This window comes from Oreochromis niloticus, linkage group LG3, assembly GCF_001858045.2.
Source record: "Oreochromis niloticus isolate F11D_XX linkage group LG3, O_niloticus_UMD_NMBU, whole genome shotgun sequence".
NCBI classification, from domain to species: domain Eukaryota; kingdom Metazoa; phylum Chordata; class Actinopteri; order Cichliformes; family Cichlidae; genus Oreochromis; species Oreochromis niloticus.
Genome location: NC_031967.2, coordinates 38620361 through 38634781, shown reverse-complemented (window position 1 = coordinate 38634781; position 14421 = coordinate 38620361). Strand labels below are relative to the sequence as shown.

The 14421-nt window shown below is 39.3% G+C and overlaps 1 protein-coding gene across 2 annotated transcripts; it reads right to left on the bottom strand.

Moving 5' to 3' along the window:
* Positions 1 to 9513: 9513 nt before the first annotated feature.
* Positions 9514 to 13576, bottom strand: LOC102075710 (myelin-oligodendrocyte glycoprotein). 2 transcript variants are annotated; one of them, XR_003215284.1, is made up of 4 exons: positions 13371 to 13576; positions 11710 to 12042; positions 11274 to 11471; positions 9514 to 11215 (listed from the first exon to the last, which is right to left on the bottom strand). XR_003215284.1 is itself a non-coding variant. In XM_005464975.3 (3 exons), exons 1-3 carry the CDS (start codon positions 13441 to 13443, stop codon positions 11335 to 11337), a joined length of 543 nt encoding a protein of 180 aa, XP_005465032.2. In that variant the 5' UTR covers positions 13444 to 13576; the 3' UTR covers positions 9517 to 11334. The 2 variants fall into 2 exon arrangements, 1 of the variants encoding a protein (XP_005465032.2); XM_005464975.3 differs by having other exon boundaries at positions 9517 to 11471.
* Between the last annotated feature and the right edge of the window lie 845 nt (positions 13577 to 14421).

Sequence of the window (14421 nt, the reverse complement as noted above, 5' to 3'; positions counted from 1 at the left end):
GTGTGGCGGGTATGTCATTTATGTTGAAATCTGATAGACTGTACTCGAAAACATCGTTGAAATCACTAGGCAGACACTCACTCGCTGGTGTGTGCGGTCCGGTGATGAAGAATTCTTCCGATTCTCCGATGTTGGCCAAAGGTTGTGGTTTTTCTTGTTGTTCTGGGAGTTCAATATCACGTAAATATTCCAAAAACGTCGAGGGATCTTCAAGGGGTCCGTAGTGGTAAGGGGTTGTGTGATCGCTGTGGAGATAGACGGGTGTTAGAAATATATATGGTGTATCATTTCAAAACAGGATGTGTTTGGCTCTTTTGATTTATTTATGCCTATACTCACACTTTGTTCTGTGTTATTCCGGATGGCCCCGCTTCTTGACACGCTGTGTACTCTGTCTCGGGCCTGGTGTATTAGAACGTTTGTAAATATTTAAAACCTTTTTTCCTTTAAATTGAGTGTCATGTATAGAGACATGTATACATACCTAACGTAAGGCTTGGTCTTATTTCCGCCGCTTCTGTAGGTTTTTCTGGACAACTTATTGATCCTGTACCCGGGGGATAAGCACTGTTAATACAATGTTTAAACAGAACACACACGCACACATATTTAAAACATGTGTAACACTATATTTACCTTGTGTTTTTTAGAGGTGTTGTTTGCCCTATATAGCTTTGTGATCCTGTAGAAAGAATGGGAAATACACATTTAAATGTTACTATGTGTGAAACAGGTAAGATTGCTTCTAAACAGTGAGGCACAATCTGTTTTGTGTGAGAAGAAATACAAACCTTGTGTAAGTCCCGCTTGGGGTGTCCATGTGTACCATGTTCCTAAAAATCAGGCTTTTGTTTAGAAGAGAAAACAGTTTGAATATTTTTTGATATACAGCTGTATAAATTTAAGAATCCGTTAATAGTCTTGTTTACCTACCATATACGCTGTCCATGTTAAAAAGAACGCTCTTAGGGTTGTTGTCCGTGCTGATGAACGAAGTGTTATGCTCTCAATGACCGATGTAATGTAGTGAGGGAAAATACAGGGTGACTGATTATGACCTTTTATATAGGTGGGGCTTGTTTCAGGTGACCTCTGAGATGTAGAGATAAAAGGTGTAAACAAAACAGTGATGCCTTGTTTGGAGGATGGTCGGTACAAAGTGTAATGGCATGATAAAAGGTGAAAGTGTAATGGTGGCTCCGATGGACCTGGCACCGCCGGACCTCTGCCATAAGATAAAGGAGACTGTTTGTATTGAAAACTATGGCAGTACAAATGAGATGCTCTTGATGAGGACGACCTCTTCTGCTGACTGTAGGGGGGTCTAACTGTAACCCCACTCTGTCTAGCTGATGCAGAATTAAGAATCCCTTTTCTAAAGGAATGCATACTGTTTGTGGTATTCTGTTTGAAACTATTAGCCTCTGTGTGTGAATATGTGTTTTTAGAATGTGGAAAAAACTTTCTGTTTAAAAACTATTAGCCTCTGTGTGTTTCAGAGCCCTAAAGAAAAGAAAAATACCCCTAAAACTAGTTAAATTAAATGCTGTGTGTGAATATGTGTTTTTAGAAGGTGGAAAAAACTTTCTGTTTGAAACTATTACACCCCTGTGTGTTTCAGAGCCCTAAAGAAAAAGAAAAATACCCCTAAAACTAGTTAAATTAAATGCTGTGTGTGAATATGTGTTTTTAGAAGGTGGAAAAAACTTTCTGTTTGAAACTATTACACCCCTGTGTGTTTCAGAGCCCTAAAGAAAAAGAAAAATACCCCTAAAAACTAGTTAAATTAAAAGTAAAATGCTCTCAAGGCCATATGTAAAGTAGTGAGGAAAAATACAGGGTGTTTGATTAGGGTGTTTTTATATAGGTGTGGGGCTTGTTTCAGGTGCCCTCTGTGATGCAGAGATAAGGTGTAAACAAAAGATGATGCCATGTTTGGAGGATGGTCAGTACAAAGTGTAATGGCGTGATAAAAGCTATAGTGGCTCCGATGGACCTGGCACCGACGGACCTCTGACATAAGATAAAGGAGACTGTTTGTATTGAAAACTATGGCAGTACAATTGAGATGCTCTTGATAAGGATGGCCTCTTCTGCTGACTGTAGGGGGGCTAACTGTTGCAGAATCCCTGTTTATTTCTAAAGGAATGCCTGCTGTTTGTGGTATTCTGTTTGAAACTAATAGCCTCTGTGTGTGAATATGTGTTTTTAGAAGGTGGAAAAACTTTCTGTTTAAAAAACTATTAGCCTCTGTGTGTTTCAGAGCCCTAAAGAAAAAGAAAAATACCCCTAAAACTAGTTAAATTAAATGCTGTGTGTGAATATGTGTTTTTAGAAGGTGGAAAAACTTTCTGTTTAAAAACTATTAGCCTCTGTGTGTTTCAGAGCCCTAAAGAAAAAGAAAAATACCCCTAAAACTAACTAAATTAAATGCTGCGTGTGAATATGTGTTTTTAGAAGGTGGAAAAACTTTCTGTTTAAAAACTATTAGCCTCTGTGTGTTTCAGAGCCCTAAAGAAAAATACCCCTAAACTAGTTAAATTAAATCATCTATGTCTAAATAACAGAACTCCGAGACCTATACAATCCTTTAAAAAAAGAGTTTAATTAAAACACATAATGGTTTCATTAAATAAAACGCTATTAAACACATGTAAACATATGATCTCTGAACTCGCAAGTCCGTTCACGCGCAAAGTCCGTTCACGCGCACATGGACGCGGAGGGGATAGGGGAGGGGGTGTGGGGTAGGGGTGGGGGTGTGGGGGGGGGGGGGGGGGGGGGGGGGGGCAAAAAAGCTGTAGGTATATTACTACTAATGTGGTATAATATAATATCACATGATATAATGTAATATCATGGATCACTTACGAGTTTAATTTGTCAGCAACTTTCTGCCAGCCCTCTCTCCTTGCTTTTGCAGCCTTTGCAGTGTTCCCCTGCGTTTTACTTAAACTCTGAAACTCCTGATATCCCTCAATCAAGAGTTCTTGCTCTGCTGCCGTGAAATACTGAGCGCGCTCCTTCGACATCTTCGCCGACCAATCAAAGGGTTGCCGATCAATGTTTCTACTATCGATGCGTAGCCCCTTTTAAGCCACCCAGTGATCTCAGATTACTTCATCCAGCTATACTAATCGTCAACAACAGGTGCGTTCGGACAACCGGATTAGCGAGCTCAAAGTTAGCGCGATGATTTGATCTTGGATGTGTCATTTGATCTTGGATGTAGTAAGTGAGGTACGAAGAACGGACCCCTGGAAAGGTGAGAACTGTTAACACCTCTCTCTTTTTACATATACAAAGAATTTAGGTTACAGACAAATGATTAAATGTGAACAGCTCTAACTCTGCTTCTTTTCCTGACACAGGTAGGATGGCCCCTGTCTCTTCACCTTTCACAAGCAGTCACTTAAATACTAACTCAAATAAACCTAATAAAGGATCCCTAACCACAAATGTATGTTTTTCTTTATTATATAGTTTTTAATTCCCAATCAGTCAGTCAATTAATAAACATACAAGTAATTGTAATGGAACTCCTGGTCTCCATTACAATTTACATGTAATGCAACCTAATCCTAACCCCACCTCTAAGTGGTCACCAAGTGGACATTAAAAGGTTAAACTGCTGTCATATTTAAGAAGCTGCTGTGTTGTAACACCCAGTATTACCAATAGAAGGCAGCAGATTTCAAATGTTATTCATTTCAAGCTTCACTGAGAGGGTTAGCAGGAGGAGCTCTGAGCTGAATCACGAGTCACATGTTCATGAATCTACTTTCTCTCTTCTGCTCTCCATTTTCATGTTACAGCACCAATTTTATTCTCCTGTATCACAAAAAAACCCTTCAAAGTTCCCGTGAATAAAAACACACTCTGCACTTTTCTACAGTTTCTACAGTTCAGCAGTTTGTTTCCCTTTTTTTTTTCGATAGATGATAAAGAGTGTAATACATGTAATGGTTCGTTAACCTGGAACAAGTCCTATTTTTCATTTGGCAACCTATGGGAACTACAGACAAATCAGATCCCTGCTGTGGGAGCAAACGTAGTATCCAGCAAAGATAAATAAAATATAGAAAACAGTAAAACTCCAGAGGACACAGTATTATAATAATAAGACTTTTTTTTAATGTAAGACTTTTGAAATACTTCTTTTACCAAAGGGTTTAACAAGAGAATTGAATGAAAGACTGGAGGCTGGCAGTCAGCCAAAAGAGAAAATGACATCACATTTAATGGAAACAACAATTTTATTTGATACAGATTTATTTCTAATGTCTATTTTACAGGAACAAAAACCAGGATAAAACTTTTAACTTCTTTGAGATCTTTACTGAAAGTTTGAATCCAAATGTGTAAAACCTGTCAGAGTTTATCAGGTTTAAACTGTGACAGAAGAAGGTTACTGACCTTGGTTTGTTGTGCAGCTCAGCAGTGAGATCAGAACTAAAGAGAAATGACACTCAGGTTGATTTGACATAAACACACAAAGGTGATCACAAAGAACAACTTTGTATTATTTGATGTTTCCCTCTAAGACAGAAACATCAAACTCTCCATGTTGTGTCGCCTACAGCCCAGTTTGATCTTCCTGTCAGAGGAAAAGTGGATCTAAACCAGGTCAGCAAAAAGCTGCTCGTACTAAACCAGAGGCTCCAGGATTTCACTTTTCAACTTCTCAATGATCAGAATTATAAAATTAAACGTGAGTTCATGAGCTGCTTCTGTAATTACTGTAGAACACAAAAGTACTGCAAGTTACATTATAATTACATTGAATACATTCCAAAGACTAGTACTGAACTAAGGTCTGTCCTCTGCTCTGTTCAGCTTGTTATTTTAATTCATTAGTAACTCTGTTAAACTTCAGAACAACAAACAACGGAACAACTAAAGAACAACTCCACACAAACAGCTGACAAACACACAAACTCGTCTCTGATTTATCTGCTCATTTTCTATTTGATGCCTGCAGCATGTTTCAAGTACAGTTTGCACAACAAAAGACTGAAAAGTGTGTGAGGTTGAACAATAAAACACATGTTTTGTCTGAGATCATCCATCTTCTTAACTAATTTTTCTTTGTGTCTGCAGAGATTCAGTCCAGCTGTCACTGGCTGAGCAGCAGTGCTGAAATGTAAAATGTCACTAATGTCCAATGCAGGGATAACAATGTATACAACACAACAACAATAATCACACAATCACATCCACACTTCAGGCAAAGTTTGAGTCCCCGATTAACCTCATACACCAAGTTTTCTGTCTGAGGAAAGATTTTAAACAGTCTCTGCTCCTTTTTATCTAAACATCTCTTTAAATCATCATTATTGTTACTGTAGGTGCACTGACTGCACTGTGGAGATATAAAGATGAATATGCACTAAATATAAATATTACTGTTACACTGTGCAGCTGTGTTGATATAATGAGTGAATGATTTGATCTTTTCACTGCCTGCTGTGTTTCCTCGACTCCTGAGCAAAGATAAAGAGTCAGTTCAGACCTGCAGTTGGTCCTCGTGGTGTTTTGAACTTGAATTCAGCCTGATTTGTTTTTCATGTCTTCTCCTCCATCATCAGTTATCAGGAGAGCAGACAGTCAAAGTACAAGAATTCAAACAAACACAGAGATTCTACTTACAGAGCAGACACAGCACAGATGTTTCCTTCATCGTCCTTCTCACTCATTTCAGCTTTTTTTCATTTCTCTCACTGACACCAAGTAAAGCCCGCCCTCTTCCTCTGAGTAGCAGCTTTTCTATTGGTTCAAACACCGATATGGGAAGTTACTTTTTTATTTGTGTAAAAATGCAAGTGATCTCTGCATATTTGTAGGTCAATATTTTTTTCATTGTTTTGTTTTGTTGTTTACCTTGTCAAGTCAGTCAGTAAGAGCTGTAGGGACATTTTTTCTATAAAAAAACAAAAACAAAACTGGTATAGGACCAGCATGCACTGGGGTGGGACTAACTGGATAAATAAACCACAAAAATGCAACTATCAAGTTTGGACAGTGGACTTCTGTGCATTGGCATGTAGGATCTGCCAGATGTACACCTACGAAGCTGCTCACTCTCTCTCACTTTCAAGTTACATTGAAATCAAGCACACCATTGTTTTTCTTGTGACATTACCAATAAGTTTGATGTGTCACATGGCCCTCTTCCTATTGAAAAAAACAAAAGTTGTATCCAAGATGGCCGACTTCTAAATGGCCACCATGGTCACCACCCATCTTGAGGAGTTTGCCCCCTCACATATACTAAAGTGCCACAAACAGGACTTTAATATCACCAACCATTCCCATGTTATAATGGTGTATCCATATAAATGGCCCACCCTGTATATGACCCTGGTATCACTAACAATACTGTTGTTGCAGAGGTGGGTCATTACTCTTTGACAAGTCACAAATACACAACAGTGGCAGTACAAATTAGAGGTTTCACAGTATTACTGTGTTCATTCTGTGCCATCTTGGATTGTTAACTCTGGATTGCTGTTACTATTCAAACTGGAAACTTAGAAATTCCCACTTCCACTTTATGTGTTGTGCTTCTGTCGCTGCAGCTGGTTAAAACCTATTGCTAGTCTTTGGACTGTGGGAGGAACAGGAGGGACCCTGACAAGGCGTTCATTTGTGGAATTTCTTGTCTTCTTGATGGAGTTGGGACCATCAGTTGTGTTGTGCTGAAGTCAGGTTGGTACACAGCTGACAGCCCTGTTTGACAACTGTTAGGATTCATATTATGGCAAGAACCAATCAGCTAAGTAAAGAGAAAGCACAGTCCATCATTACTGTAGGTCAGTCAGTCCAGACAGTTGCTAAAACTTTAAATGTGTCCCCAAGTGCAGTCTGAAAAACCATCAAGCGCTACGATGAAGCTGACTCGCATGAGCACCACCCCAGGAAAGGAAGATCAAGAGTCACCTCTGCTGCTGAGGATCAAGTCATCCAAGTCACCAGGCTCAAAAATTACAAGTTAACAGCACTTCAGATTAGAGCCCAGATAAATGCCACACAGAGCTCCAGGAGCCGACACATCTCTACAGCAACTGTTGGTCAAATAGCTGCTAAGAAAGCACAACTAAGGAAAAGCAACAAGCAGAAGAGATTTGCTTGGATCGAGAAACACAAGGAATGAACATTAGAGCAGCAGAAATCTGTGCTTTGGTCTGATGATGATCTTTGGTTCCACCCGTCGTGTGTTTGTGTGATGCAGAAAAGGTGAACAGATGGTCTCCACATGCATGGTTCCCACCATGAAGCATCAGGGAGGAGGTGTGATGGTGTGGGTCTGCTTTGCTGGGGACACTTTGGGGATTTATTCAGAACTGAAGGCACACTGAAGCGTGGCTACTACAGCATCCTGCAGCGACATGCCATCTCATCCGGTTTGCAGTTTGACCATCATTTATTTTTCAACAGGACAATGACTCCAAACACACCTCCAGGCTGTGTAAGGGCTATTTGACCAAGAAGGATAGTGATGGAGTGCTGCACCAGATGGCCTGGCCTCCACAGCCACCTGATCTAAACCCAATTGAGATGGTGTGGGATGAGATGGACTGCAGAGTGAAGGCAAAAGAGCCAACAAGTGCTCAGCATCTCTGGAAACTCCTTCAAGACGTTTGGAAAACTATTTCAGGTGACGACCTGATGAAGCTCATCAAGAGAATGTCAAGAGTGTGCAAAGCAGTAATCAAAGCAAAGAGTGGCTGTTTTGAAGAACCTAAAATATGAAATGTGTTTTGAGTTATTTCACACTTTTTTCTTTACTACATAATTCTATATGTTCCCATTTATAGTTCTGATGCACTCAGTAAGAATCTACAATGTAAATAGTTATGAAAATAAATATTTACTAACATTTTTACAATTTTTCTTTAACATTCATAGTAGAAAAGTGCTATAAAAGAACCTTACCATTTACATTACTCAGGTTTAATGTACTCATACTTTAAGTAGTTCCATGTTGTGCTGCTTTCTGCTTTTACTCGATTATATTTTTATTGCAATTATTTCACTTCATTCTCTATACTATTGATTATAGTGCTATTATAAAGTCTAAATAAGTTTTCAAATTAATTTAGAAAACCAAAAAATCACCATGAAACACTGTTGAACCATGTGTGAAATAAATGAAATGAATTTTATATTTTGCTTCATAAAAATCAAATTGCCCTTGAATTGGACTAAAATGAAACTAATTATCTTGTAAACAGCAGATTAAATAAATAACTATAAATATATTGTTTAGATTAGAATTTTTTTAATATATATTTATAAGGAAGCTGGATAAATAATAACTGTTGACTGATAGAGGAGGCGTGGCATTAAACAACTTTTTACCTCCTTTTAGATATACTAAAAGTAAACATGGTGTGATATTGTAGCCCTCAGTAAAGATTAGAAAGCTAAATCTCAGCAGAACACTAGTTTGACAAGTTGTAAACACACTCTGAAGTGGAAGAGAAACTTCACTTATTGTAGATCACGCTTTCTTAATGCATCTGCTTTATTATTGCCTGATTGTGTTACAAACACTCCCAGTGTACCGGTACATCCATCATCTTTTTGGCCGTCATTTTGATGTCCTACTTAACCTGCTTTCTCCTGTGATTTACTCCTAGTGTTGATTGGCTGTAGAATGATCAGCGCGCATTCACAGCCAGAGAAGGTGGAGCATGGAGGCTGGCGTCCCTATCCTCTCGTCACCATCAGCACCAGCATTATTCCTCTGTGTTTTTGCAGTTTTTTAATAAGTTGGGAGTTATCGGCAGTCCTGTTTTCAATTTGGATTCTATTAATTTAGCTTATTAATGTTATCCGACGGCCCATTGTGTGGCATGTATATGGCCTTGTTCCTCTTGATTGCTTTTGCTGGGACTCCCATTTCTCTTATTTGTGTTTGTTTTGTAACTAAATGTCTACATACTTGAAAAGTTTGTTGCAGCATCGTCTTCTGTGTTAGGTTCATTAGAGTCATGGATTGAGCCACTCGAAGATATTTGAGGGTTTGTTCTAACCTGGAAACTAAGATTCACTTTCATTGTAGCCTAATGTGTCAGCAAAGTTGTCATGTGTCACTTTGTTTCTGCTTGTAACACTTTTGAAGCAACCAATTTGAGGTGTTCTCCCCTTGAGCCCATGTTAAAAGGCTGGCTTCACTACACACCACAGAAAGAGAAACAGAACAAGTGAGTGATGATTTTCAAATATTACTTTTATTTCAAATATTTTATTTATTTCTGCAGCACATTGCAGAAAAGCATTAACAAGTGAACATTCCAGTTTATCATACATATAAACAAAAATCACATTCATGCTCCAGACTGCAGCAGTCAGTCATAAATCAATCAACAAATATGAGTCAAAACTATTTACTTTGAACATTTTACATATCTCACATGTTCCTGTGTACAAAGTAAATATCGTTAGATTAAAAAAATCTATCCACGTGTATGATTTCCTGACCTGAAAGAACAAAACACATCAGACTTCTTGTGTTTTCCTTTTAAAATAGTTTTTTTACTCCATCGTTTCTTTTCTGCATCTTTTTATTGTACTGACACTTCCTCACTGGTCCCATTTAGTCCCATTTTGTGGTTTGTTTACTTCCTGTTGTTTCACCATCATCACTGATGTTACTGCTGTTTGCACCAAAGTTCTGCAGTAATTAAACATGAACGTGGATATTTGACCTGGTGTAATGTGTTCACCCCCCAGTCTGCTGAGATGATCACCACTCATCTCTTTAGTTAGTCTGTTAGTGTAGTGATGTGTAATAAATGCATTTTTTAATGTTTGAAGTTACGAACAGCTGCAGTGAGTGCTTAGAGCCACTAGATGTACAGATGGATAGAAAATAGTTTGAAAAGCCTTTACTTTGCTCACACGAGTCACGTTTGACATCAAATTGTTACCTAGAAAGAAGAGTTACATTAACTAGTTACTTACAGGAAAAGGATGGAATCAGAAACTGTGTAGTGTTTGTGATCCTGGCTGTCGACTCTATTTCAGACTTCCTCTAACCTACACTGACATCACTCCTCCTTTGCTTTGAACTATTCACAGTTGAACACAGCGTAACTGTAAAACCACAGAGTTGAACTTCCTGTTAGGATGTTCTGCTCTAAATGCTCCGTCACTTTTTGTCTCTATGACAAACTAAAAATTATAAAAGGATCAGCTGACATGCATGACGCCAGTTTTCATGTTATAGCATGAAAATGTTTTAGTTTTAATTCAGTATTTTAGTGTCTTCTGCTCCTTACATAGTGTAGTAAAGTTTCCTTTACGCAGTGGGTTTGTCTTTAGTGTCTGGTCGTTCTGGCATTTTAAGCTGAAAAGCTTCACAAAGGTCAGAGGTTACAAATTCAATTCTCTGAGTAACACATCCATATCATAACCTGCTATAATGTTTCTATGATAATGAATAAATAATAAAATAAGCTTAGCTGCTATTGGGGAACAAACATGTTCCAATATCCCCACTGGGTGTCTTTGGAAAATGCAGCTTTGCTGCTTTTCAACTGACGACCTCATCAAAGGTGATTCATACGACACCAAAGTAAATAAACAATAAACAATAAACAGGCTGTTAAGTTACAGAAAGTTCCTGTTTTTTCACCATCTAGTACAGAAATTTATTAGAGAAACTTCAGAGGTGCTGATAAAGTTGCACTTCTCCTTCTTACACAGAGATATGTCAGACTGAACATGCACTTAAACTACTTTACATCGAGGGGAGTTTAATGTGGCCAACGATGTAAAACCAGTTTGACATCCCTGACCCAGAGTCATTCACTAATATTAATGAACTGGTAAACAACATGCTGTCATTCAAACAGGATTCACCTTCACTTTTAAGGTCAGTATTCATTCAGATCTGCCAGTGACAGCGATGGAAGAGCAACACCTCCACCTTTATAATACATTAAATGGAAAGGCTTTATAATACGGTGGGCGGTTCCATGTCACTGTGATAGATCTGGATAGATGATGAATATTAGAGGTACACAATATTTTACCTTCATACAATAAAATATTTCAGGTGTTAGAGGTCATTGAGTTACACATAGAGCAGGTGAAACTTGTCAATTATTATGTCCTAATATTTTTTTCCAGGATTTCTCTCAATTATAGTGATTCGGGTAAATGATGCATCATTTGTCTGAACTCTGTAGTGATGTCATGTAGTGTGATCCAGGATTAAATTAAATAATTAGTTTTTAAACCAGTGTTGTTTTGTAAGTTTAGTGTTTTGTTAGTTTACACATACTAAACCGTAGAGACATTTGAAACCTGCTGTTCATGAGGATGCTAGTTAAAATCCCGGTTCTGTTGTTTATGTTTTCTGTAGCACACAAAACCAACAACAGCAGCAACAAGAAGCACAGCAGGAACACTCAGACCAGCGATGAGTCCAACAGGTGCAACTGTGAGTTCTCCTGTCTGACCTGCAGGTGAGAAACAGGTGTGAGGTGTCAGCTGTCAGGTAGGTGATGAGTGAAGAACAGAACAGAATCCATTTCCTCTTCAAACTGCTGTCAGACATTATCTACTGCACTCTGATCACATCACTCAGACCAGCTGCTTTCTACAAAGTCTCATCAACAACATCTTTAGAAACAAACATCAACAACCAGGAAGCAGCTTCACCTCTGATCACACACACACTCAACTCTACTCACTCACCTGAAACAGTCAGGCTGACGGTGTTGATGCTCTCCCATGAATCTGTCACTCCGTTGAAAATATCACAATTGTATGATCCATCATCAGCAGTCGTCACATTCTTCAGAATCAAAGATACGTCTCCATCCTTCATCTGTCTGTCCTGCAGATCCACCCGGTTCTTAAAAGACACATGCTGCTCTTCTGGATCCAGCTGCTCATCCCGGAACAGAAGCACATATTCCTTCCCCAGGTCAGCTCTGCTCCACTTCACAGCTCTGATGGTTTTGTCTGGTGATACTCGACATGGTAGAACTACGTCCTGTCCAGGCTCAGCTGTAACAGTGTTCTGGGCTGAAAAAGGAAACAACACAGAGCACAGAGGTTAAAGGTCAAAGTACAACTGTTCAGTTCTACAGCAGCCAATCAGAGACAGGATCAGTGACCAGTGAACCCCACTGAACCAAAGAAGAGGAAAAAAAACCCCCAAAACTTCTTGTACTTTATTTTAGAAGAAAGTCACCAAACCTTTTAATCTGTAAGTCAGATCAGACTCCTGTTATACACAAACAGTTTTCAGTTTTCTCTGGGTAGTCTGGCTTCCTCCCACAGTCCAGAGACATGCAGTTAGTTGCATAATAAGTATTAAATCATATATATTAAAGACATTTTTGAGGACACAAAAGAATCTGATGATCTGACTCTTTGGGAAAGAGGAAGACATAAGCAGATGTGGGCAGCTGGGCGAAGTTTCAGTTCTCAGTGAAGAAGATCATTGCGGTAACACTCACTAGAAAGCATAGAGGATGGGACTGGTTTATTTGTTTGTATGGGGAAAAACAGAAAGGAGTGGGTATTGATAACGTCTCCTGTGGCTGCTGTGGAGGTGGAAGTAGAACAGAAGCCACTTGACCTTACAGTTGGGCGATGTGTGAAATTTTTCCAACCGACATTCGTCAGTCCAGTAAATGACAATAGGCGACTTTTTGATGGGCGGAGCAACGTAATCATGCACAGACTGATTTGCCTGTTTAGAATTTATACGTTTTGTTTGGAGGGAATATTTTACCTTCTGTTCTTGTTTGTTTCAGTATTAATATGGCTGCTTGTTGGATTATTCATTCATTTATTTATTTATTTGAGATGCGCCAAATCGCACTAAAGATTTAACTTTACATCTGAGATTTTTTTTCAATGTTTGCTGGGTTTCCACAGAGGATATTTTACCTGGTAACAGGGAGACGAAGAGAGCAAGGAGAGGTTGTTCTGGGTGAGAAGGTGAGAATAGAGCAGCTACATGATTCCTGAAAACAAACCACCAGATCAAAGTGCATCTTCAGGACTTTGTAGTTTCATCCATTTCTACATTATGATTATTAATCGGTCTGATTCGCTGAGCTACTCCTTATCAAGTCTCCTGCACATCCGTCCTTCGCCTCGTGACGTCTGTCATGGCGGGCAGGGTGAAGAGATTGTGACAGGAGGCTTTCTGTTTGTTTGTGTCGTTTATTTGAACGAAGCTCGGGCCTCGGAGGTTTCGCTATGTCCTGAGGCAGCTTGTATGTTTCTATTTTATTTTATTTTTTAATATGTGACAGTTGTTTACAGTAAACAACAGGAATGTTCGCGGCCTGCCGTTGTGGTGTAACCGAAGAGAAAGTGGAAGCTGGAGGAGAGCTCACCGTCAGCGGCGAAAACCACGACGAAGAGGATCAGCAGAGCCCAGCAGAGAGACGAGAGTGTTAGTGAAGCCATTCCCGTTTATCCCGGTACATCCCAAACACTAACACACTCTATGGATTCAATAATTTTCCACTTTAACAATGGAGGAAACCCGTAGACGCGACCACTGAGCGATACTATTGGTACGGAAATACGTACCAACAGTGTTTCCGGTGTTCCTGAGTGGGGTTTTTTTGGGGGGTTTTTTTGTAAGTCTAAAAATGTTTATAAACATAAATATTCTGCAGTCGAAATTTATATTTATAAAGGATTTATATGTAAAATAATCTGTAATGTCATATACGGTGCATCATGCATATGCGCAGGCGTTCACGTGCCTGGGCTGAGTGGCTGAGTGTTATCATCATTTTATTTTGTCCTTGCCACGCCTTTAAATTTCCCCTGGAACAGAAAACGAAGCAGTGCGTGTGCTTTTATTTTGACAGGATCCACCACGATTCCTGTTCTAGAGAATGTGTCGTGGAATTTTTATTTTTTGTTTTTCACAATGGGTTCACACTAAAACAAAAACCCAACAGGATATTTTCTGTGAGTTGACAGAAACTTTCTCTTCTTCTGTAATTTTAAACATTTATTTCTTACAATTTAAATCATGCTGACACATTTATTTTATTTACCACAACAGAATTTCTTTATCATGTAGTAAAAAATTAAGAGGTATTGTTGAAACTGCTCTCTGTCTAGTTAACTTAGACCAAAGTTAACTTAGACCAAAACTTCTGGTCTCACCCCTGGCGCCATTGTCCACGTACACGTAGACATTGAGGGCTAGCAGGAGGGGCTATGCCCTTACCTGCTGCTCTCTGGCAGGTAGCTCCATGCCCTCCTGGGTTTTAAATGCACCTTAGAACACACATGCATCAACACTACATACGAGCGGGTGGAGGGAGGTTTGGAGTCTTCACACACCCCCGTTCTCTGTTGCCTGTTGGGGCGGGGGGGCTGGGAGGAGGAGTTGGCCATCCGATTGGGGTCTGGAATGTGGGGCCT